The 25,980-nt window shown below is 36.3% G+C and overlaps 2 protein-coding genes across 7 annotated transcripts in view; both read left to right on the top strand.

The window, feature by feature from the left end:
* PTBP3 (polypyrimidine tract binding protein 3) overlaps nucleotides 1-25,980 on the top strand; it is a 125,964-nt gene that overhangs the window by 26,005 nt on the left and 73,979 nt on the right. For 4 of the 6 annotated variants that reach the window (XM_042964616.1, XM_042964615.1, XR_006210621.1 and 1 more), the window contains one exon: nucleotides 11,631-11,712. In XM_042964616.1, coding sequence (XP_042820550.1) covers nucleotides 11,682-11,712 — 31 coding nt within the window. In that variant the 5' untranslated portion in view covers nucleotides 11,631-11,681. Of the gene's footprint in view, nucleotides 1-11,630; nucleotides 11,713-25,980 lie in introns of those variants that run through there. The other 2 variants (XM_042964614.1, XM_015543073.2) reach the window with 2 other exon arrangements.
* LOC122233144 (60S ribosomal protein L21-like) lies at nucleotides 20,430-21,139 on the top strand. Its single transcript, XM_042964619.1, has one exon. It carries the CDS (start codon nucleotides 20,628-20,630, stop codon nucleotides 21,111-21,113), a length of 486 nt encoding a protein of 161 aa, XP_042820553.1. The 5' UTR covers nucleotides 20,430-20,627; the 3' UTR covers nucleotides 21,114-21,139.

Raw genomic sequence — 25,980 nt, 5'->3', positions numbered from 1 at the left:
TCTCAATAGTGGTAGACTTGGAAAGGAAAATAGCACAAGAGAACAGTTTGGCAACTGTTTTTTGGGGGGTGGTAATTGTTTTTTAAGAATAATGTTGGCTCAGTTGGTTAAACGTCCGACTTCGACTCAGGTCATGATCTCACAGTTCATGAGTTCAAGCCCTGCATCGGGCTCTGCCTTGACAGCTCTGAGCCTGGAGCCTGCTTCGGATTCTCTTGAGCTCGCTTGCGTGCGCGTTCTCTCTCTCTCTCTCTCTCTCTCTCTCTCTCTCTCTCTCTCTCTCTCTCTTCCTCTCTCTCAAAAATAAATAAATAAACATTAACCAAAAAAATATGTTTAGGTATAGTCACACATTTAGTAGATGATGAGTGTTAATGGGGCCACAGTATTTGGGAATATGATCTCCAAGTCATTTGCAAGGGTAGAGTTACCAATAATAGCTAGTGCCTTTGGGTTTTGGATGTGCTTTGAATAACAGGAGGCTGTGAAATGGTGAATGTTAACAAAAGGCTGAATTAGGAAAAAAATACTTGAAGTTACATACTGCCTCACAGTTAATCTGAAAGCCTCACTGAATATTGTTTGTTCTCTTCTCTGTGTAGTTTTTATTCATTTTTAATTTCCTTTTTAGACAAGAAAGTTTTGAACATAGGTGCCATGTAAAATGTTATAGTAGGTTCTGTGGAGGAAGATATAAAGGTGAGTAATCAGGAGATCATAATCAACAAGTGTATATACTATGATGAGACTTTACATAATATCACTTTTATTCCTGTTTACAGAAAAATGTATCCACAGGATTAACATGTGTTTCTGTTCTGGGAAGTGTTCATAGAGCCTCACTAAGACTATCTGTTAGAACTTTAAAAGGGGGGGCTAGCTTGGCTTCATGGTACGACTTGGATATTAATTTCAGTATTTAAGATTCTTTTGTTTAAAAAAAGTACTAGGATCATAGACAATTCCGAGATAATTTTGATAGCCATTTTTTTTTTTTATGGTCATAGTATCTTGATAGGCTAAAACAAATGATATCTTATTCTTGAATTACGTGTGCATTTTTGATATGATCTGAAGATTAACTGTGAGTTAATGGTTTATTTTTCAGAATCTTCCTTACATGTTACTTTAGTGGCTGTTTCTCAGTTGTGTGGATTGCTTTCTATCATAATAATATTGCTCTAATGCTAAATAAGACCACTCTCCATCAAATTTGATAATGAAACACTTTATTTGTGCTGCTAATTACAGTATTGTTTTGCTTTGTTGGTCCTGTATATTTCATTATTCTTCAATAGGAGAGAACTTCAGTAATTGGTACCAGAGGCAGTGAAGCTGATTGGTGTGTTGACTTAGCCAGAGAGCTAACAAGTCCAGAAAGCAACTGCTGCACTTACGTAAATTTACTGTGTGTTTCTAAGGAGACGGTTGAGCCAGTGTTTTCATGCAGCCCACCTTCTGTGATGTCTTCATTTGGCTTGTTAAAGCCTTTTGTGTAATGTTAATTTGTTTCTCTGTGGTACAGGGGTCTTCATTCTGCTCATCTTCCACCCATCTCTTAAACCATCCTCTCTCATAGCAGTCATCCCTTGTGAGAGATCCTCAATTTGCCTAGTCTGCATCGCTCTTCCCTTACTTTAATGGAAAATTGCTTTTCAGACACTTAGGATATAAATATTAAGTATAATTTTCAGAAATTTGTTTTGTAGTGAAGTAATCTGTAATTATAGATGGTGATGTGTTTTCAGGAGAAAGAATTTATGTCTAGGAAAGAAAAGTTGGTTTTTAAAAGAAGGGAATGTTTAATACAGAACTAATTGTGTTTTTCTCCTCTTTTACAGAGCTTTACAAAGTAATATGGCTTTTGGGATTTGAGCTTTATAATATTAATAACCTTTGTTTTCTATAATTTGCAAATGAATTCTTGGGGAAAAGCTTAGTAAATTTTGATTATCAGAATACTTTTTCTGTGACTGAATTTTCAAATGTAAGCCCTTTTGTTCTCTTTGTCTTGTGTTTATCAGACCCCTATTAGGGTCAGAAAGTTAGCATTTTTTTAAAAGTATCGTAACTATTTGAGAGATGTGTGGTTTATTTTATATGATAGTCAAACCTTTTTCTGATGTTAAACAGGATTTTCAGGTATGAAACTTTAGTATCAAATATTTTTTCTTTTGTGATAAAGTATAAAAATAAAAATAGTCATGGGGCTTCTGGGTGGTTCAGTTGGTTAAGCACCCAGCTATTGATCTTGGCTTGGGGTCTTGATCTCACAGTTTGTGGGTTTGAGCTCTGCATGGGGCTCTGTGCTGTCTGCTGCTTGGGATTTTCTCCCTCTCCCTCTTCCTCTCCACCCCCCCCCCCCCTTTCAAAAATAAAGAAAAAGAAAAATACATTAAAAAAATAAAACCAGTCATTCCAATACTTCACTCAATACTATAGTGTTTGCTTTACTTATAAGTTGCTCCTGTTATTCTTGAAAGATCTTGTAGAATTTTTAGACTTACATATAATTTATTTATTTATTTTAATGTTTTTATTTTTGAGAGCGAGAGAGCGAGCGAGCAAGTGCGTGTAGGGCAGGGGCAGAGAGAGAGAGAGGGAGACATAGAATCTGAAGTGGGCTCCAGGCCCAGAGCAGTCAGCACAGAGCTTTGATGCAGGGCTCAAACACACAAATTGTAAGATCATGATGTAAGCTGAAGTTGGGCACTTAACTGACTAAGCCACCCAGGTGCCCCTTATATGTGTTTATTTTGAAGACTCTGCAGTGTTCATCATTTTTTTATTAATGGCAGTTTATATTTTGTGTGGAAACATAGAGTGTGATAGTTAAGATGTTACATTAATTTATTTAAGGTGTCATATAAATTTAACTTAATTATTCTGGTTTTTCTATACTTGAATATTTAATCACATTTTTAGGTTAAATTTTTCTTTTATAGTTAGAAGTCCAAATGGTAATTCAGAGGTTAAGAATACAGTTTTTAAAAATCTGTTAAATGAATAGTTTTATTATATTTGATTGATTCATCATTTAACCTTGAGAGGAATTAGGCCAACTGCAAAGTTAGGGGACATAGTCCACAGAAGACTACCCTCACTTATAACACCAACTGTAAGTTCTGGGGGTTTCCCAAACCAATGCTGAGGTCCCATAATTTGCTAAAAGGATTTATGGAACTCAATGAAAGCTGTTATACTCATGGTTAGTGGTTATTACAGGGAAGGGATATAGATTTAAGTCAGCCAAGGGAAGAAACACAAAGGGCAGAGTCTGGGGAAGTACCAAACACAGAGAGCATCCTTTGTCCTCTCTCTGTGGCATCAGGACACATTACTTGCCCATCATCAGTGTGTGGTAGTACTTATGGAGTATTGTCAAACAGGGAAGTTCACTTGTGCTTTAGTGATTAACTATATTTTTTTTATTGAGAAGCTCCTTTGTGTAAGCATAATTGATTGCCCTTGAGGCAGATCTCAGTCTTTAGGCATGAGCAAAAGCCCATATTTACCCTAAATTACATCGTTGATTTTTTTGGTGTGGTCAGTCCCTTGTCCGTGACCTAAAGCCCTCAAGATAAAAAAAAAAAAAAAAAGATACTTCTTTCAAGCGTGACCTTCCAGGACTTTAGAGATACTTCCCAGAAGGAGAGGGCAAAAGCCAGACCTCTAATTGGCAAAGTTAAATTCTTTCCTACACAAATTGTGAGCCAGACTCTGAGTAATACTAAAATGTTGTGGGAAAAAAATAAAATGAGGTGGTCGTGTGCTAATTCTAACAATATTTGAAAGACCCCTATAGAAATAAAAATGCTTCTTCCTAGTCACGTGTAGTGTAGTAGTAACTTTAAGTTACTCTACATCGTTGAGTGGAAACTTGAGATTTCTTGCAGTCTTACTTTATGCTCACAAAGGACGAACTGTTTATTTCATTTCTGAATATTCATTTTGAATAGAATACAAAGACTGCAACAGTGTGGCAAAAGCTTATCAGTTATAAAAGGATTACAGACCGGGGCATGGATTCATATTATAATGTTACAGAATGTACTTAAGATAAAATGAATTATAAAAATAAAAAATCAGGCTGTTTAACATCTACAGATTTATCCTGAGATAATTAAGTATGCAAAGATGCTTAAATAAGGATGGTTATAGTGAAAATTTTTACTTTTTTCTCTTAACAGATCTTACCAGTGTCCTGCAGGAAAAGTCCTAATGCCCAGGCAGATACATGCTTTATTCTTTCTCATCCTCAGAGGTTAATCATAAAATGGGACTTTATTAGCTCTCGTATGCAATCCTATACAAAGAATGTTTCAATTTTATTTATTAGAAATGGATATATATTTTAAGAGTTTGTTACATAAAATGTGAAAAGTATTGCTTTCAGTTTTTAAGCATGTTTTATCAAAGCCAAGTCTTTCGTTAATTGTTTGCTGTTAGGATGGGGAGGTGACGTTTCTTTTTAAAACTTTAGAAAGTTGTCTTTATTGAAAGAATGTTACCTTTCACCTTTAGGAGATTGTTATCTAGTACTAATTACATTGAATACAAGTAACTACTGACATGTATAGCTTTTGAAAAGGACTGAGTAATTATTAGTGTTTATCTGCTAGTGTTTAGTGATACCTTATGTATTAGAAACATTAATCCTCAGAGGACGGTGATGATGGGTAGCATTATTATCCTCATTTTACAGATGAGTAAACAGCCTTAGATTAAATAACCTGTAGTATCATACAAAGGTAAATTTAAGATTGTGGAGTCTGTTCGAACCTAGATCTGGTCTACTCTAGAAGACTATTTTATTTTAGTCTTTTAAACCATTTCACTCTTACATTTCTGTGTTTATTAAAACATCTGTTTATAGTGGTCCTCAGGTGGGTACACATTAGAGCTTTGGAAATATACAGGTTCCGCCTTAGCCTAGACCTATTGGTTAAGAATCTTTGGGGTAGGACCTGCTATCTGGTGTTGATTTTAAACTGATTATATGCGATTCTCTCTTTCTCTCCCTTTGCCCCTCTCCCCCTATTTGAGCACATGCTCTTTCTCTCAAATAAAAACAATTTTTTTTTTTAACTGGTTATATGATTGTAATGTATAACCAAGGCAGAGAGTCATTACATATAATATACCTGACACTGTCCTATAGACCGTGGGGAAATACAATCAAGTGTAAGACACAATAATAGACTGAAAGTGGCTGAAAGAAAAAAAAAAAACTTTGCATACATATTTGACAAAATGTGTGATATTGATAGCTATACATATAGGAAGAATACATTATGCAAGTGTACTAACATCCTAAAACATACGTACATTTTAATCCCGTAAGGCAATCAAAATTAAGTTCAGCCTCTTCATTTTGGGGAAAGGAAAATTTTCAAGGATGTGATAGTATTTACTTGTGATCATTACGTAGGAATGGATACGTAGTGAAGGGAGTGTTTGAGGTGGGAGAATAGCATAACGAGGCAAGAATAAAGATAGTGTGTCTGGGCAAATTACAAGACAGGAGTGTTACTGTGCGTAGGAGGAGGTCTGGGTTAGAAAGAGCTTTTAATGGCCGTATAGTAAGTTTAGAATTGATTCAGTAAGCAACAGGGAATAATTTCATGTTAATGGTCGATTGGTGATTTACTTGTTAGGAAACCAGGTAACAGTTTATTGAATGAGATGGAAATAGAACTATGAGTAACTCAGTTCTCCCCAAATTGAAACTGAAATAGTTTGTGTGCATTAAGAAGACTGCAGGGAAGTTTTTGGATTCTTTGCTGTCAAACATTGTGTGTGGCCTTTGTTAACAGTCTGACACTTTCGCCAGTTGCATTTAAGTAATCTCATGTGCCTGCAAGGGAGGGCTTTCCTGAAAATTTTTTCTGTGTGGCTTTTGGATACTTAAAGTCCAGATTAAGAGTTGGTTCTTTGCAGTAGGTAACTTCTTTGGATGGTGGAAAGGTGTGTTTTGCACTTTAGGCTCTCCTCTTTGTCATGTCTGACTTTCACGACACTGCTTTATTCTTTTTTTTCATCAATCTATCTTTTAAATCGTTTGGTAGAATTCTTACTTGCCTCTCCTTTGAGCTGTTATATCCCTTTGCATTTTATTTAGGAGAGGCTATTTTCTTAATTTTTTATTTTATTTTACAAAGTTCTTATTTGCTCATAATTTAAAGTTGTATACTTTTTCTGGTGTATGTTGTCTGGCTTTTGAGTCTTCCCTTCCTTTACCTTATGTACAGATTCCCATAAGGAACTCATAGGATTGTTTTTCTTTGAATGTTGCCTGTCTTTGAAGGGATGCCTTCTGGATCACCATTGTATGGAACAGTAGTGTGAGGCATGAACTCTGACAATGAGCTGTAGTAATTGACAGCTTGACCAGTCTTGTCTTATCCCTTCTTGAGGGTTGATCGAGCACAGGTGTTGGTGATGACTATTTTGAGCCAGCAAAAAGTCTCAAGTCAAGTAGGAATCCTCTGGCTTAGAATGATACATCTGTTTTTTTCTGTTTTGTTTTGTTTTTTATTTTTTATTTCAAAAAATTTTTTAAATGTTTTATTTATTTTTGAGATAGACAGTGTGAGTGGAGGAGGGGCAGAGAGAGGGAGACACAGAATATGAAGCAGGCTCCAGGCTCTGAGCTGTTAGCACAGAGCCCGATGTGGGGCTCAAACTCACAAACCGAGAGATCATGACCTGAGCCAAAGTCAGACACTCAACCGACTGAGCCACGCAGGTGCCCCTGTTTTGTTTTTTGTCTTAACTTTTTATTTGGGAAAAATTTCAAGATTCACAACAAATTGTAGAGATATTGTGGAGGGATCCTGTGTACCCTCCCAGGTTCCTCCAATGGTTACATTTTAATTACAGCACACTATCAAAACAAAGACATTGATAAAGTGCTTGTTTATAATTGTTTCATTTTGTTGCATGTGTAGATTCATGTAACTATCATTACAGTCAAGATACAGAACTAATCTATCACCACAAAGGTCTCCCTTCTGGCATCCTTTAATTATCCACTACCTCCTCCCAACCATCTCTGCTCCCTCACAACTGTTGGTCTCTTGTCCATCTCTATAATTCTGTCATTTTGAGAATGTTGTATGAATAAAATCGTAGAACATGTGAATTTTTGTTTTGAGAATGTGATCTTTTGAGATTACTGTGTATGTTTCATTTTAAAGAAACCACCAAACAGTCCAGAGTGGCTGTACCGTTCCTATCTTCAGTGTATGAGAGATCCACTTTCTTCCACATCCTCACCTGCATTTGATATGTCACCTTTCCTTATTCTAATTGTTCTGGTAGGTGTGTGGTGATGGCTTAGTCTTACATTTTATTTGAAGTGCTCTCTGTGGTTTTAAAATTTGCATTTCTCGGGCAACCTGCGTGGCTCAGTCGGTTGAGCGTCTGGCTCCTGATTTGGGCTCAGGTCATGATCCCAGGGTCATGGGATTGAGCCCTGCTTCAAGCTCTGTGCTGAGTGTTGGAGCCTTTAAGATTCTCTCTCTCCCTGTCCCCCGCTTGCGCGCTTTCCCTAAAAACAAACAAATAAAGTGCAAATACTGCACTTATTTTTTTTTAATTTCCATTTCCTTAATGTCTAATGATGTTGATATTTGATATTTTCATGTGTTTATAGGCCATTTGTATATCTTTGGAGAAATGTCTTTTCAAATGCTTTTTGCCTGTTTATTATTATTATTATTATTATTATTATTGGGTTATTTGTCTTTATTTAGTTTTTGCAAATATTTTCTCCCATTCTCTGGCTTGGTTTTTCATTCTTTTTCTTTTTAATGGTGTCTTTGAAGAATGAAAGTACTTTTTATTTAAATTGCAGTTAACATAGCCTAATATTAGTTTCAGGTGTACAGTATAATGATCAGCATTGCCATACAGCACCCGTGCTCATCACAGGTGCACTCCTTAATCCCTGTCACCTGTTCAGCACATCCCCCTTCCACCCACCTTCTTCCTGGTAATCATCCATTTGTTCTCTATAGTTAAGAGTCTGTTTCTTGGGTTGCCTCTCTCTCTTCCCCCCCCCCCCCCCCTTTGGTCATGTGTTTTGTTTCTTAAGTTCCACACATGAGTGAAATCATATGGTATTTATCTTTGGCTGACTTATTTCGCTTAGCATAATACTCTGGCTCCACCTGTGTCATGGCAAATGGCAAGATTTCATTCTTTTTTATGGCCAAATAATATTGCATTGTATATATATGCAACATCTTTATCGATTCATTAGTTGATGGACACTTGGGCTGTTTCCATAATTTGGCTATTGTAGGTAATGCTACTATAAACATTGAGGTGCATGTATCCCTTTGAATTAGTATTTTTGTATTCTTTGGTAAATACCTAGTAGTGCAATTGGTGGATTGTAGGGTAGTTCTGTTTTTAAGTTTTTGAGGAACCTCCATACTCTGTTCCATGGTCACTGCACCAGTTCGCATTCCCACCAACAGTGCAAGAGGGGTCTCCTTTTTCCACATCCTTGCCAACACCTGTTATTTCTCGAGTTGTTGATTTTAGCCATTCTTACAGGTGTGAGGTGATATCTCATTGTAGTTTTGATTTGTATTTCCCTCAGATAAGTAATGTTGAACATGTTTGCATGTGTCTGTTGGCCATCTATATGTCTTCTTTGGAAAAGTGTCTTCATATCTTCTGCCCGTGTTTTAATTGGATTATTCATTTTGGGGGTGTTGAGTTGCATCAGTTCTTTATGTATTTTGGATACTAACCCTTTATTGTGTATGTCGTTTGCAGGTATCTTCTCCCATTCCATTGGTTGCCTTTTAGTTTTGTTGATTGTTTCCTTCTCTGTGTAGAAGCTTTTTATTTTGTTGAAGTCTCAGTAATATATTTTTGCTTTTATCTCCCTTGCCACAGGAGAAATATCTAGAAGGAGTTGCTATGGCTGATGTCAAAGAAGTTAGGATTTTTATGGTTTCAGGTCTCATACTTAGGTCTTAAATCCATTTTGACTTTATTTTTATATATGGTGTAAGAAAGTGGTCCAGTTTCATTCTTTTGCATGTTGCTGTCCAATGTGTAATTTTGTTTTCACCATATTCTTGAACTCCATATAAATGCAGTAGTATGATACAGTATATATTCTTTTGTGAATGACTTCTTATGCTTGTGAGATTTATCTATGTTAGTGTATGGGGCAGTAATTCATTCTCAGTGGCGTAAATCATCGAGTGCATTTACAACAATCTATTTATCCATACTAGAGTTGATAACGTAGCTGTTTCCAATTTGATGAGTAGAAACAATGCTGATGAGAACATTCTCATGTGTTTAGGTGCACATAAGCATGAACTATCTTGAGTGTATTCATAGGAATAGAATACATAAGGTTTGTAGGATAGTCATATATTCAACATTAGTATATTGGGTCAGTTTTCCAAAGTTGTGCCAACTTGCACTGCCACTAGCAATATACTAGTTCTGATGTTCCACATTGTTATCAACTCTTGATATTGTCAGTCTTTTTTAATATCTAATATTTTATTATGGTTTTAACTTACATTTCCCTGATGACCAGTGAGGGTAAGCATCTTTTCATATGTCTATTGGATATGGTTTTAGTCATTTAGATATAGCTTAGATATAACATTTGTTTCTCATTCACTTATAGTGGTTGGTGGCTGTTCTGAAGCTGTATGTGTTCTTTTTCTGGGAATCAGGTTGAAAGAACAGCCCGTATTTAAGGGGGAAAGAGGAAAAAATTAGCAGAAACTAGTAATATCTTTTGAAGCTTCTGCTTGGATTTAGTATGGGTCATGTCTATTCATATTTCATAGGCCAGAGCATATTGTAAAACTGTGCTCAGTGTCAGTGGGTGAGGGAAGTATTCTCCCACAGGAGACATGGCAAGTTATGTCACCATGGATGGGGGTGAAAAATCCTTTCACAGGAAAAAGGGAAGGCACAAATACTCTGGAACACAAGTGAAATCTACCACTTTGTTAGGTGCCTATGGAACTCTTTTGTTGTTTTCTTTTATTTGGACTTTCTTAGTGATTGCTAGTGAGGATTTTTTTTTCTCCTTTTTTCTCTTTCTTAGTAAGTTCTGGATATAAAATTTGTTGGTTATGTGTATTGCAGATATTTTCTCCCACTCTGTTACTTGCCTTTTAAATCTCCTAATGTCTCTTATTAAATAAAATTCTTAAAAAAAAAAAAAACCTGACATACAGCATTAGTTCCAGATGTACAACATAATAATTTGACATTGTGTATATTGTAAATAAAATTAATTTCAATGTCGTCAAGTTTATCAGTATTTTTCCTTCATAATTGTGCTTTTGTTTCTTGTTTAAGAAATCTTTCTCTACTCCAAAATTATGAAAATACTCTTCTGTTATCTTTCTGGAAGTTGAGATTGTCCTTTTTATTTCATCTTATGTGCTTATTTAATTTCTTCTTGTCACAAGCTGTCTGTATAAACTCGTGAAGAACGAAAGGGAATAATTTCCAGATGTTTAATACAAGAATTGTTTAAGTAATTGTATTTCTGTTATGCAAACACATCAGTGCTTTGCCTTTCTTTAGCAAAGGCTGAAGTTGTTTCCTACAATGGTACTCAACACCTAAACATTAAACATATTTTGGAGCATAATTACTATTCTGATATTTGTAGGATAGTTTAAGGATTAAGTTTTATCCAGTAGACCAAAATATTTGATCTTCAAAATTGACCAGGTTAAACAAACAGTAACATTGGAAATTGGTTGATTTTAACTTTGTACATGGCATTTATTGTCCATTGTAAATGTAAACTTTTAAATCTTGGTAATAGATCTTACAGTTAAAATGAGAAGGCTTGTCTGACTTGTCTTTTTGCATTGACAGTTCAGCTTGCAATTGGTCAAAACTCTCATCAGCAGAAAAGAGTAAATTATTTAAACAGTAGTTGTTTAAGAATTAGTACACATTAAAGATCATTTTGAAGATTAATGGATAAAAAAATCACCAATTATAAAGGGTTTCAGCTATCACCAAATATAGAAGTAAATTGCATCTTTGTGTTCAACTTTAAAAAACACATAGGAAAAAATATATGAATAAAAAATGAAAAATAAAAAAATATGTAGGTATCAAGTCAGGATTCTTAACAGGTGCTACACAAATTATTTCCACATGAATACTTAAGAATATACTAAAAAAAACTTAACATATTTTAAAATACTAAGTATATTTCAAATATACCAAATATACCTTAAAATAAATTACAGAAAAAATTTCAGGACGCAACCCCTAAGTATGGTTTTTGGTACTTCAAATGAAACATCTGAAGATTGGGTTTGTTCAAAAAGGGATGAAGGATTATGTCCCCAATTATATGATAGCAGGTTGGCTTTTTTTTTTTTTTTTTTTTTTTTTGGTATATATAACTAACAACCATGTGGATATGCAGTAATTTTTTTTCTATGAAATTCACTTCTCCAACCTTTAAATTTTGTGATTCTTGAGGATTTCCCTTTAAAGGCCTTGATATTCAAACAGAAGTAATAATATTAACTTTTAATATTTTTAGTAGTAAATGTGGACCATTATCCAAGACTTGTTTTATTAACAATATTGCCCTTGCTTTTCAGCGGGGATCTGATGAGCTTCTTTCTTCTGATGTCATTGACGGACCCTTTACCATGAACAATTCTACTTCTACAGGTGTGTATGGTGAGTTTTCGTTTTTTCACAATCTAGAATGTTTTCTTTCCATGAGTTTCAAAAAATTTTTTTCTTCGTTTGCTCATCTGAACATTTATTGAAATGCCATTATTTATAACAAAAACACTTATTGCAGTAAAGTTCAGTAAACATTTATTGCGGTAAAATTTATTGTAGGAAAGTTCACATAGATGAAGTTAGCAGTTGTGGCCCTTAAATTTTAACTTGTGTCTAATTCGGTAGTTCCTTTTTTGATTGATGTTCTTTGTGTTACATAATTGTGATAAAACTGTCAATATGTTGGTGACCCAGAACAATTGAGTAAAAGAGCTGGATTTAAAAGCTTGTGTTTAATGATGATTTAGAATAATAGAAGTATTAAAACTGTAAGTTTACATGATTTTAAAAAATTGGAACATAATTTACATTCCATAAGTTACCACATTGTTTAAAAATACATGTTCTTAAAATTTAGGGACTGTGAAATTAACTGGAAGAGTGCAATACAGGAGGGAGGGTGAACAGTTAAGAGGCTATTGCTGGATAGGATTTCCCAGTTAGGGATGGTAATTAGTACTATAGCACTAGCAGTTGTAATGGAGAGAATTAGAGAATTCACAGAAGGTGAAATTGATAGTAACTGGTGATTAATTGAATATTTGGATAAGGGATTCCATTGATGATTTATTTCCAGGTTTTGGACTTGGATAATTAGATAGATGAGTGGTGGTGCCATTCATATAGAAACTGTAGGAACAACAGAGTTGGGTAATATGGCAGGTTCTGATGTTTATATATTGAATTTGAAGTTCCTCTGCAACATCCACATGGAAATGTTGGGTAGTCATTGGGTTCTTCCCAACATCACAAGAGAAATTTGGAAGTTATTATCATCCACAGTTTAAAAGGCTTGAGAGTGGAGAGTGTCAGAAAAGGCAAGATTTTTATCCAAATGTTTTTGGAGATATAGGAAGCAGGAATGAGTGAACCTCACTTTCCAGACCCTCAGCCACATGGTGTTTGGGAGAGTGAACAGCTTTTATGTGAGAACTCTATAAGAGAAGAAGGTTAGTTTCAGTTGAGGGAAAAGATAGAAAGAAAATTCACTGAAGAGATTAAGAATGTCTAGGAATTGGTTAACCATGGTACATTGCTCTAGAGGACTAAATGGATAGATTTTATGGGCAGCACAGCAGCAGAGGATTTGTTCACGTAGAAGTGTGAACAGATAATATGAGCATGAGACTAAAGCAGCTTTCTCAAACTGGAGCTGGTGTCAGAGTCACCTGGAGGGCCTATTAAAGCATGGTTGCTGAGTCCATACCCAGAATTTCTAATAAAGTAGATCTGAGGTGGGTCCTAAGAATTTGCATTTCCACAAGTTCCCTGATAACAGTGATGCTACTGCGGAGCCACACTTTGAGAACTTCTGTATTAAGGAAATAGTAGAACCTGATATTTCTAAACCTGATTATCCTCTTGGTGTAGGATGCTAAAAAAATGTCCTTATTCCTAGAGTTACAGTACACCTAGGGTGGGGCCCATATGTTTGTTCTTTTAAAAACAGGTCACTTTGTTTGTTTGGTCATGTTTATGAACTACCAGGATGGATGACCAGGAGGATTTTCATCCTGGTTGATTGATTACTTAGGGAAAAAAGAAATATGAAATGTGAGTTTAGCTGGCAACAAGAGTTTGTTGTGTTTTTTGCTTTTATGTTTTGAATTTCTTCTTATATCCCATTCCATTCTATGTTCAGCCCACCCTATTTAATAGCTATTTCTGCAAAGCTCTATAAATGGTAACTTCTCAGACTTTATGACTAAAAAATGTCTATTTCATTGTCACTATTGAATGTTAGTTAGCTATTTAGAATTTTAGGTTGACAGTTACTTCTCTCTACACTTTGAAGGTATTATTCTGTTATTCTTTTAGCTTCTATTGTTGGGAAGTTTGTGAGCAGGCTTACTACTCTGTAGGTAAAATTACTTCTCTGTAGTTATTTTTAACATTTTTCTCTTTATTTTTGTTCATTGGTTTAGCTGTTTGTAGGTGTGGATCACAGGTTCTCAAACCTGGATACTCACTAAAATAGCTTGAGGGAAACAAAGATACTTTGACCTACCCCACACCAATTCTAAAATCTCTGGGGGGGGTAGGTTTAGGCACTGTTTTTCTTTCTTTCTTTTTTTTTTTTTTTTAAGCTTCTTAGGTGATAATCTAAGGTTCATCCAGTATTAAGGACCATTGCTGGAGACTTAACTTTCATTTATCCTGTTTTGGAGTGACCCAGCTCTTCACAGAACTGCCTCCTGTGGGCACCTGGGTGGCTCTGACTTCATTTTGGCTCAGATCATGATCTCTCTCTCTCTCTCAAAATAAATAAAATTAACCTAAAAAAAAAAAAAAAAGAATCAGCTCCTTCTGTAACTCCAGTTAGACATGTATAAGACCCATTTCATTCAGTCCTGTATTTGTTTTAACCTCTTATATTGTCATGTCTTTTTCCTTGAGGTCCTGTATTTTGGATAATTTTTTAAAAATGTTTTTCTGATTCACTCATTCTCTGTTCAACTTTGTCTAGTGTACTGTTTAATTCTTCTGTTGAATATTTGCTTATATTCTAGTGTTTTTCCTTGTGTGAGTGATAGTTTTTAGCTGAATTGTTTTTTCTTCTTTGAGAATCTCTAAGGTGTTTTGTGGTTTGCTCTGCTAGATTTTATAAGGTACCACCAGCCCCTACATCTTCTAACGTATATGTTAATTTATTACCTTGGAGATTCTTAAGCCAGAGAGGAAGAGAAAATTCAGAATGTAAATTCCTGAACAGAGATAGGCTTCCTTTTTAAATGTTTCTGGTAGATGGGAAATTCCTCCCCTTCCCTCGCCTACCCTTCTTTTCTTTCTTTCTTTCTTTCTTTCTTTCTTTCTTTCTTTCTTTCTTTCTTTCTTTTTATGGGAAATTTCTAATTTTAGTTTGCTTTTGCTGAGAGGTTTGGCTGTTGACACCTGGAAATTTTACCTTTTTTTTTTTTTTTTTGAGGTCACTTACAAAAATATTTTTATGATATTTGATCTAATATTTGCAAACTTCAAAAAACTTTAAAATTTCAAGATTTTGGTGTTCCATTCCATGACTATATTCTAATTGATTTTGAACAAATTTGGAGAGAAAGGCTTTACTGCTCATTTACAAAGGAGTTTAATCCCTGTGTAAGGTGATTTTTTTGGTTTTTTTTTTGCTTTTAGTTTTTAGTTTTGAGAGAGCATGAACAAGGGATGGGCGGGGGGGGAGGGGAGACAGAGGAATTGAAGCATGCTCTGCACTGACAGCAGCAAGCCCAGTGTGGGGCTTGAGCTCACGAACTGTGAGATCATGACCTGAGCTGAAGTTGGATGCTCAGCTGACTGAGCCACCTAGTGCCCCAGGTATTTTTTTAAAAATACAAAAAATTTTTTGGGGCGCCTGGATGGCGCAGTCGGTTAAGCGTCCGACTTCAGCCAGGTCACGATCTCGCGGTCCGTGAGTTCGAGCCCCGCGTCAGGCTCTGGGCTGATGGCTCGGAGCCTGGAGCCTGTTTCCGATTCTGTGTCTCCCTCTCTCTCTGCCCCTCCCCCGTTCATGCTCTGTCTCTCTCTGTCCCAAAAATAGATTAAAAACGTTGAAAAAAAAAATTAAAAAAAAATACAAAAAATTTTTTTATTTTATTTTTTATTTTTTAAAGTTTACATCCAAATTAGCATATCGTGAAGCAATGATTTCAGGAGTAGATTCCTTAATGCCCCTTATCCATTTAGCCCATCCCCCCTTCCATACCCCCTCCCGTAACCCTCTGTTTGTTCTCCATATTTATGAGTCTCTTCTGTTTTGTCCCCCTCCCTGTTCTTATATTATTTTTGTTTCCCTTCCCTTATGTTCATCTGTTTTGTCTCTTAAAGTCCTCATATGAGTGAAGTCATATGATTTCTGTCTTTCTCTGACTAATTTCACTTAGCGTAATACCCTCTAGTTCCATCCATGTAATTGCAAGTGGCAAGATTTCATTCTTTTTGATTGCCGAGTAATACTCAATTGTATATATATACCACACCTTCTTTATCCATTCATCCATTGTTGGACATTTGGGCTCTTTCCATACTTTGGCTATTGTTGGTAGTGCTGCTATAAAGATACAAAAATTTTTTAAATTGCATTGATAATGGGTAGAATCACAAAATTGTTGTGGTTCTAAATGTGGATTTAAAAATAATTTGTAAAATTTGATAACTATAGCTTCTTTCTATTAGTAGAATATTGCTTGTTTGGTAAAGGAGTTATGTATGCACCAGACCAGTTGCACATACACGTCTGCCCCTGGGGCTGTCAGAACAGTATTTTTGTCATGACACAGTTGCACCAAAACTTACATTTGTATTACTGCCTCATAAAAAGTTGATGTTGAAGGTAGAACTTTTAAAACTCAATTTTCATTAATGTTGGATATTTCACTTTTGATAGAATGACTTCCCAGAAGCTATACTTTGATTCCTTGAGATGATTCAACATTAAACCTTTATTGGGTAATAACGGATATTTCAGTGTTAGCAGATGATGATAAAACTGATAAAATGTAGCTGTTGGCATAGTTCTGTTAATGGGGTCAACATATTAACACCTTTACACATGGAGAAGAAACTTTGCAAGTAAATTAATTACAAATTTATGGATTTACTGCAAGATATAAAAATTGGAATGGTGATGAACAAAATTGTGTCTTTCTATCTGGGAACCTGACCTGTGATTTCATATTTGTGGGTCCTATTTTATGTCTTTTGGTAATTATGAAAATGTTCTACATATTTCTTCATGAAATGTATACCTTTCCTTTTAAATTTAATCTTAGGAATTACGGCATAGATGGTTTATTGTGTACCCCAATACTTTTCTGTTTTCTTCTGTTTTCTTTAGTGACAGAACCCTAATTTTCATCTGGGCACATTGTCTCCCAAATTAAACAGCTACTTTTCAGTCTTCCTTACAGCTAGATGTGGTCATGTGATTAAGTCCTGGCTAATGAGATGTAAGAGGAAGTTATAGAAGTTACTTCTGGAGCATTTCTACACGGGTATACTTTTTCCTCTTTTATCCTACTGCCTGTGGGAGTTCCAGTTTCCATTTTAGAGGATGAAGTTGAAGGCTGCACCCCAACAGAAAGACAAGTAGAGCCTGAGTCACTGATAACTTTGTATGTCACCATTCCACGTCCACGTTTGGAATGTCTACATTTAGACTTTTTACATGACAAGTTAACTTTTTTTTGAAGCAGCTGTTATTTCGAATATATTATTATTATATGCAGGACTAGGATTTCGGATCACAATGAACAACTGAGGCAAGCCCTATTATCACTTTGCCATTTTATTTTTAGACTTTATGTAAGCTGCGGGGGCAGGGTGGGGGCACGGTGGAGGGGAACCCAAGCAAACATGGCAGAATTGCTGAGTTGAATAGACAGATCCAGGTTTGAAAGGCTGAGGCTAGGAGCTGTGGAGGCAGTGTATGGGAGAGAAGGGAGCTCTGTGAGAAAAGTGCTCTAGAAATCTACTTTGAATCTATTGCCAAATAGTAAGCCACACATGCCTTACTACTAACGGTACACCAGCTCTAGCGTAAACGCTACCATTCTAAACCCACACTAACAAAGCTTAAAAACAGACTCCAGGGGCGCCTGGGTGGCTCAGTTGGTTAAGCGTCTGACTTTGGCTCAGGTCATGATCTCATGGTTTGTGGGTTCGAGCCTTGCATCGGGCTCTGTGCTCACAGTTCAGAGTCTGGAGCCTGCTTCGGATTCTGTGTCTCTCTCTCTGCCCCTTTCTCGCTCGTGCTCTGTCTCTCTTCTCTCTCAAGAATAAATAAACATTAAAAAAAATTTTAATTAAAAAAAAAAAAAAGACTCCAAAATAATTGCCTGATATGAAATTACCTTTTTTTCCAGAAAAGAGTCTGGCATGTTAAAGTTATAAAACAAATCCTAGTGCTCACAATGTTGACTGTTCAGTCAAAAATTGCCAAACATAGAAAGAATCACAAAACTGTGACTCATAACCAGGAGAAAAATCAGTCAACAGAAGCAGACCTAAAAAATGACAGAGGTGATGAAATTAGCAGATTTGGACTTTGAAATGGTTATTAAAAGTACGTTTAAGGATTTAAAGGAAAATATTAGTATAAGACAGAAAAATGGAACCTATAAAAAATCAAATATAATTTCTAAAGGTAAAAATGCATCTAAAAAACACATGGCATTGCATTAATAGCACATTATATAGTTATAGAATGATCGCTGAATTTAAAGACATCAGTAGAGGGGCACCTGGTCCTCCTGGTCAGTAGAGCACACAACTCTTAATCTCGAAGTTGTGAGTGTGAGCCCCACGTTGGGTGTAGAGATTGCTTAAAAATAAAATCCTAAAAACAAACAAACAAACCACAATAGAAATGAAAGCATACAGACCAAAAGAGATTGAGGAAGAAATGAATAGTTTAGTAACCCATAGAACAAAAATTAGGTGGTCTGACCATATATGTAATTAAAGTTCCAAAAAGAAAGATGGGGGTAGGGAAGCAGATATATCTGCCTCCCCCAGTGACTTCTAGTGGATTTAAAGGCCTGGTGCTCTTTGCTTCTTCCTTCATTTTTCCTCTTTTACCTTATTTGGGAGTGAGGCATCAAAAACTAAGACATTAGAAAACAACTGTATCTACAGGGAAAATTAGAAAGTGATAGTATATATGCCTAGGCAAAGGCTCGGAAGAAACCAGAAAAGACCTTAAGTTTACACTTGAGGCTGATTCTTGGTACAGAGAAATAGCCTACAACAATCAAAAAAAGAAAAACAGTAACAAAACTGGAAGACCCTGAGGAAGGGGAAGAATCTGATTTCCAGAGTTACCACAGCCACAAATTTGATGCAAAACAGGAGTGTAAATATCCAAGAAGCTTAATGAATTCCAAGTAAGGTGAACTCGAGGACACCTCCCATGAGACACATTATAATAAACTTTCTGCAAAGAATCGTGAAAGCAGAAGGAATCAACTCATCACACGCAAGGATCCTCAATGAGAATATGAGCACATTTCTCATCAGGAACTTTGGGCGCCAGAAAGCAGTGAGCCAATCTATTCAAAGTGCTAAAAGAATTAAACTGTCAACCAAGTGTCCAATACTTGGCAAAACTGTCCTTAAAAAGTATCTTTGTGTTGGGAATGCAAGCTGGTGCAGCCACTTTGGAAAACAGTATGGAGGTTCCTCAAAAAACTAAAAATAGAACTACCCTACGACTCAGCAATTGCACTACTGGGTATTTATCCAAGGGATACAGTGTGCTGTTTCGAAGGGACACATGCACCCCAATGTTTATAGCAGCATTACCAACAATATCCAAAGTATGGAAAGAGCCCAAATGTCTATCAATGGATGAATGGATAAAGAAGATGTGGTATATATATACAATGGAGTATTACTCGGCAATCAAAAAGAATGAAATCATGCCATTTACAACTACATGGATGGAACTAGAGGGTATTACGCTAAGTGAAATTAGTCAGAGAAAGACAGAAATCATATGACTTCACTCATATGAGGACTTTAAGAGACAAAACAGATGAACATAAGGGAAGGGAAACAAAAATAATATAAGAACAGGGAGGGGGACAAAACAGAAGAGACTCATAAATATGGAGAACAAACAGAGGGTTACGGGAGGGGGTGTGGGATGGGGGATGGGCTAAATGGGTAAGGGGCACTAAGGAATCTACTCCTGAAATCATTGCTTCACGATATGCTAACTAATTTGGATGTAAACTTTAAAAAATAAAAAATAAAATTAAAAAAAAGTATCTTTGTGTTTTGGGGTACTGGGTGGCTTAGTTGGTTAATTGTCCAACTGTGGCTCAGGTCATGATCTCATGAACTCGTGAGTTCATGAGTTGAAAAAGTATCTTTATGTTTTATTTTAAATAAATTGGATTTAAAAATAAATTAGGTCATTTACATGTAACATACCTGGCTCTATGGGCCAGTCACGAATTAAGAAAAAAAAGAGAGGGGCATCTGGTTGGCTTGGTTGGTGGAATGTTCAACTCTTGATCTTGGAGTTGCAAGTTCGAGCTCCACATTGAGTATAGAGATTACGTGAAAATAAAATCTTTTAAAAAAGAGAAAGACATTAAGACATTTCCAGATAAACAGAAGCTGAGGGAGTTTATTACCACTAGACCTGCCCTGCAAGAAAAAGTCAAAGAAGTCCTTTAGCTTGAAAATGAAGGCCATGAGACAGTAACTCAAAGCCATGTAAAGGAATAAATATCTCAATGAAAGTAAATACAAGGGCAATTATAAAAGTTAGTATTTTATTATGTGTGTATGTATTTATTTATTTATATCCAAGTTAGTTAGCATATAATGCAATAATGGTTTCAGTAGTAGATTCCAGTAATTCATCCCCTATGTATAACACCCAGTGCTCATCCCAACAAGTGCCCTCCTCAGTGTCTCATACCCATTTAGCCCATCCCCACACTCATAACCCCTCCAGCAGTCCTCAGTTTGTTCTCTGTATTTAAGAGTCTAAAAAGCTAGTGGTTTTTGAACGATTATAACTCTTCCTTTTATTTTCTGCATTATTTAAGCGGTTACTTTTTTTCTGTAAGTTTTAATTTTAATCCCACTTAGTTAACATACAGTATTGTATTAGTTTCAGGTGTACAGTATAGTGATCCAACATTTCCATACATCATCCAGTTCTTATCACAAATTCACTCTTTAATCCCCATTGCCTATTTAACCCATTCCCCCTCCCCTCCCCTCTGGTAACCATCAGGTTGTTCTCTGTAATTAAGATTCTGTCTCACAGAACCACCATCTTCAAGTAATTCGCCAAAATGATCAACACAAAGGGAAAGAGGAGAGGTACTCGCTATATGTTCTCTAGGCCTTTTAGAAAACATGGAGTTGTTCCTTTGGCAACATACATGCGAATCTACAAGAAAGGTGATATTGTGGACATCAAGGGAATGGGCACTGTTCAAAAAGGAATGCCCCACAAATGTTACCATGGCAAAACCGGAAGAGTCTACAGTGTTACCCATCATGCTATTGGCATTGTCGTAAACAAACAAGTTAAGGGCAAGATTCTTGCTAAGAGAATTAATGCATGTATCGAGCGCATTAAGCACTCAAAGAGCCGAGACAGCTTCCTGAAGCGTGTGAAGGAAAATGATCAGAAAAAGAAGGAAGCCAAGGAGAAAGGTACTTGGGTTCAACTGAAGCACCAGCCTGCCCCACCCAGAGAAGCACACTTTGTGAGAACCAATGGAAAGGAGCCTGAGCTGTTCGAACCCATTCCCTATGAATTCATGGCGCGATAAATGTAAAAAAAATAAAAGACGTCAAGACTGTAAAAAAAAAAAAAAAAAAAAAGTCTGTCTCTTGGTTTCTCTCTCACTGTTTTTTCCTTTTGCTCTTAGTTCCATATATGTTTCTTAAATTCCACATATGAGTAAAATCGTATGGTGTTTGTCATTCTCTAATGGACTTACTTCATTTAGCATAATACTCTCTGCCTACATCCATGTCAGTGCAAATGGCAAGACTTTGTTCTTTTTTATAGCTGAATAATATTTGGGTGTGTGTGTGTGTGTACACATACATACATATACCTATATACATATATACAGAAGATGTATATATACCACATATTCTTTTTTTTAATGTTTATTTATTTTTGAGACAGAGAGAAAGACTGAGCGCAAGTGAGGGAGGGGCAGAGAGAGGGGGAGACACAGAACCCGAAGCAGGCTTCAGGCTCTGAGGTTCAGCACAGAGCCTGACTCAGGGCTTGAACTCACAAGCTGTGAGATCATGACCTGAGCTGAAGTTGGACACTTAATCAACTGAGCCACCCTGGTGCTCCTATATACCACGTATTCTTTATCCACTTATTTATTGATGGACACTAAGGCTGCTCCTATATCTTTGATATTGTGAATAGTGCCGCTATAAACATACAGGCCACATGTATCCCTTTGAATTAGTGCTGCTATAAACATAGGGGTGCAGGGGACGCCTGGGTGGCTCAGTCAGTTGAGTGTTCGACTTCGGCTCAGGTCATGATCTCCTGGTTCGTGGGTTCAAGCCCTGTGTCGGGCTCTGTGCTGGAGCCTGCTTTGGATATTGTGTGTTTCTCTGTCTCTGCTTCTTCCCTGTCTGCTCCTACTCTGTCTCTCTCAAAAATAAACATTAAAAAAAATTTTTTTTAAACACATAGGGGTGCATATATCCCTTTGAATTAATGTTTTTGTATTCCTTGGGTAAATACTCACTAGTGTGATTGTGGGATCATAAGGTAGTTCTGTTTTTAACTTTTTGAGGAACCTCCATATGGTTTTCCAGCATGGCTGCACCAGTTTGCATTCCCACCAGTGGTGTACAGGGGTTCCTTTTTCTCCACATTCTCACCAATACCTCTTCATTCTTGTGTTACTGATTTTAGCCATTCTGACAGATGTGAGGTGATGTCTCACTATAGTTTTGATTTGCACTTCCCTGTTGGTAAGTGATGATGAGCATCTTTTCGTGCGTCTGTTAGGCATCTGGATGTCTTCTTTGGAAAAATGTCTGTTCATGTTTTCTACCCATTTTTTAATTGGGTTATTTATGGGTTTTTTGGGTGTTGAGTGTTGTAAGTTATTTATTTTTAATGTTTATTTTTGAGAGAGAACACCAGCACGAGAGGGGGAGAGGCAGAGAGAGAGAGCGGGGTAGACATCCAAAGTGGGCTCTGTGCTGACAGCAAAAAGTCCGATGCTTGACTTGAACTCAAGAACCCTGAGATCATGACCTAAGCCAAAGTCAGATGCTTAACCAGCTGACTAAGCCACCCAGGCGCTTCTATAAGTTCTTTATGTGTTTGGGATACTAACCCCTTGTCAGATATGCTTTTTACAAGTCTCTTCTCCCATTCTGTAGATTGCCTTTTATTTTTGTTGACTGTTTCCTTCACTTTGCAGAAACTTAATTTTGCTGTAGTCCAAATAGTTTTTGTTTTTTGTTTCCCATGCCTCAGTTGACATCTAGAAAGAAGTTGCTAGGGCCAGTATCCAAGAAGTTACTGTCCCTGTTCTGTTCTAGGATTTTTATGGTTTCAGACCTCACATTTAGGTCATTAATCCATTTTGACTTTATTTTTGTGTATGGTTTAAGAAAGTAGTCCAGTTTCGTTCTTTTTCATGTTGCTGTCCAGTTTTTTTTTTTTTTTTTTTTTAATTTTTAACCTTTATTTTTGAGACAGAGAGAGACAGAGCATGAACGGGGGAGGGGCAGAGAGAGAGGGAGACACAGAATCAGAAGCAGGCTCCAGGCTCTGAGCCATCATCCCAGAGCCCGACGCGGGGCTCGAACTCACGGACCGCGAGATCGTGACCTGAGCTGAAGTCGGACACTTAACCGACTGAGCCACCCAGGTGCCCCTGTTGTCCAGTTTTTCAACACCATTTGTTGAAGAGACTTTTTGTCCTCATTGGATATTCTTTCCTGCTTTGTCAAAGATAAATTGACTATATAATTGTGGGTTTATTTCTGGGTTTTCTTTCCTTTTTTTCTTTTCTTTTTTTTAAGAGGGAGGGGGAAGAGAGAGTGAGTCAGAGTCAGAGTCCTAAGCAGGCTCCAAGTTCAGTGTAGAGCCTGATACGGGGCTCATTGCCACAATCCTCGGATCATGTCCTGAGCCTAAATCAAGAGTTGGAGGCTCAACTGCCCCCTGCATTATCTCTTCTGTTCCATTGATCTGTGTGTCTAATTTTTGAGCCAGTACTATAGTGGTTTCATTACTACAGCTTTGTAATGTAACTTAAAGTCTGGAATTACAATTCCTCCAGCTTTGCTTTTGCTTTTCCAAGATTGCTTTGGCTGTTCAGGGTCTTTTGTGAGATTGTTTGTTGTAGTTCTATCAAAACTGCTCTTGTTATTTTGATAGGGGTTGTATTAAATGTGTAGATTGCTTTGGGTAGTGTAGACATTTTAACCGTATTCCAGTCTGTGAGCATGGAATGTCTTTCCATTTCTTTGTGTTGTCTTCCATTTCTTTCATCAGCGTTTTATAGTTTTATAGTTCTATAGTTTATAATTTATAGTTAAAGACCTAAAGTACAGGTCTTTAACAAGAGACTGCCTTTTTTAAGGAGTTCTTAATCTAAAAGCATGTGACTTGTTTGTAGCTCCACATTTGTTTTTCCATGTAACTTAGGAGACTAACACATTTAAAAGAATTAGTTTGTGTTTTGGGGCACACAGTGTATAAGGATATAATATTGTGGCGTCAACAACAGAAGGGTATGGGGACAGGTGTAAAGGAGCAGAGTTTTTGCATATTAGTGAAGATAAGCTGGTATAAAGTCAGATTAGAATGTTTTAACTTGAGGATGTTAATGTAATCCCCATGGTAACCACAAAGAAATTAGCTGTAGAATATGCACAAAAGGAAATGAGGGTACTCAAAGTCCTAGAGGCAGCAAGTAGAATGGTGGTTGCCAGGGGCTGGAAGAAGAGGGAAATTAGGGAGTTACTGTTTAATGAGTATAGAATTTCAGTTTGCGTGATGAAAAGAGTTATTGAAATGGATGGTGGTGATAGTTGCACAACATTAAGAATGTATTTAACACTACTGAATTCTGCATTTAAAAATGGTTAAGGGGCACCTGACTGACTCAGTCGGTAGAGCATGTGACTCTTGATCTCAGGATTGTAAATTTGAACCTCATGTTGGGTGTAGAGATTACCAAAATAAATAATTAAATAAATAAAATCTAAAAGAAAAAGGTTAAGGTAGTGAATTTTCTTATGTGATTTTACCCTAGTTTAAAAAGAAAAGAAAGAGAAAAAAGGTATGGAATACTGTCTATGGAAAGGTCTGTAAGATACGTTGAGTGTACAAAAACCTGATGCAAAAAGAAAAAAAGATAATTGACTATTTAAAGCAAGATAAGGGAAATAAATTTTTGGGGTTATAGCATATGTGAAAACTAAAATATGACAGTAACATAAAGGTTATGATGAGGGAGATAGACCTATGCTTTGAAAAGTTCTTACGTTGTACCTAGGTGATATCATTTAAAGGTAGACCTTGGAAAGTTAAAGATGCATATTGATTTAGCCCCAGAGCAGTCACTTAAACAAAAGTAAACAAAGTGTAAATATTCCAATTAAAAAGATTGCCTTTTATGTGTCCAGTATATGTTGTTGTTGTTTTTTTAATGTTTTTACTTACTTTTGAAGGAGAGAGAGGCAGAGTGAAAGGGAGACACAGAATCCGAAGCAGGCTCCAGGCTCTGAGCTGTCAGCACAGAGCCCGATGCGGGGCTCAAACCCACGAACCATGAGATCATGACCTGAGCCGGGGTCGGACGCCTAACCGACTGAACCACCCAGGCGCCCCCAGTATATGTTTGCATGTATGCATGCAGTACATGTATGCATGACATATTATGTTTTCTTGATAAATTGATTCTTTTATTACTATGAAATGTCTCTCTATCCCCAGTAATATTCCTTTTCCTGAAGTCTACTTTGTCTGATAGTAGTACAGCCACTGCATTTTATTATGATTAGTGTTTACATATTTATCTTTTTCCATTCCTCTTACTTTGAATGTGAGATTTTTATATTTAAATGCATTTCTTCTGGGGCACCTGGCTGGCTCAGTCGGTAGAGCATGTGACTCTTTTTCACAGGGTTTTGAGTTCAAGCTCCACATTGGGTGTAGAGATTACTTTAAAATAAAATTTTTAAAAAATGGATTTCTTCTTCACATCACATAATTGAGTCTTGCTTTATTAGACTGATGAACTCTGCCTTGTATTTGGAATCTTTATGTCATTTCCACTTAATATAGTTATGTGACATGGTTAGTTTTAAGCCTATCATCTTGCTATTTGTTTTCTATTTGTCCCATTTATTCTTTGTTATTTTTCTTCCTTTGTTTCTTGGCTTTCTTTGTACTGTTTTGTGTGTGTGTGTGTGTATTTCATATTTATTCATTATTTACCATTTTGTATTCCATTGTATTTATTTGTATTTCTTGATAAATATACGTATCTTGAATATACATGTATATTTACCTAGTTACAGAGCTTCAAGATATATAAAGTAAAAGCTAATAGAACTAAACAGAGGAATAGGCAAATTCACAATTATAGCTGGAGATTTCAAAATCTCTGTCTCAGTAATTGATAGCATAGT

This window comes from Panthera tigris, chromosome D4 (assembly GCF_018350195.1).
Source record: "Panthera tigris isolate Pti1 chromosome D4, P.tigris_Pti1_mat1.1, whole genome shotgun sequence".
NCBI classification, from domain to species: domain Eukaryota; kingdom Metazoa; phylum Chordata; class Mammalia; order Carnivora; family Felidae; genus Panthera; species Panthera tigris.
The sequence above is the reverse complement of the archived record's forward strand: the minus strand, read 5'-3'. Positions and strand labels throughout refer to the sequence as shown.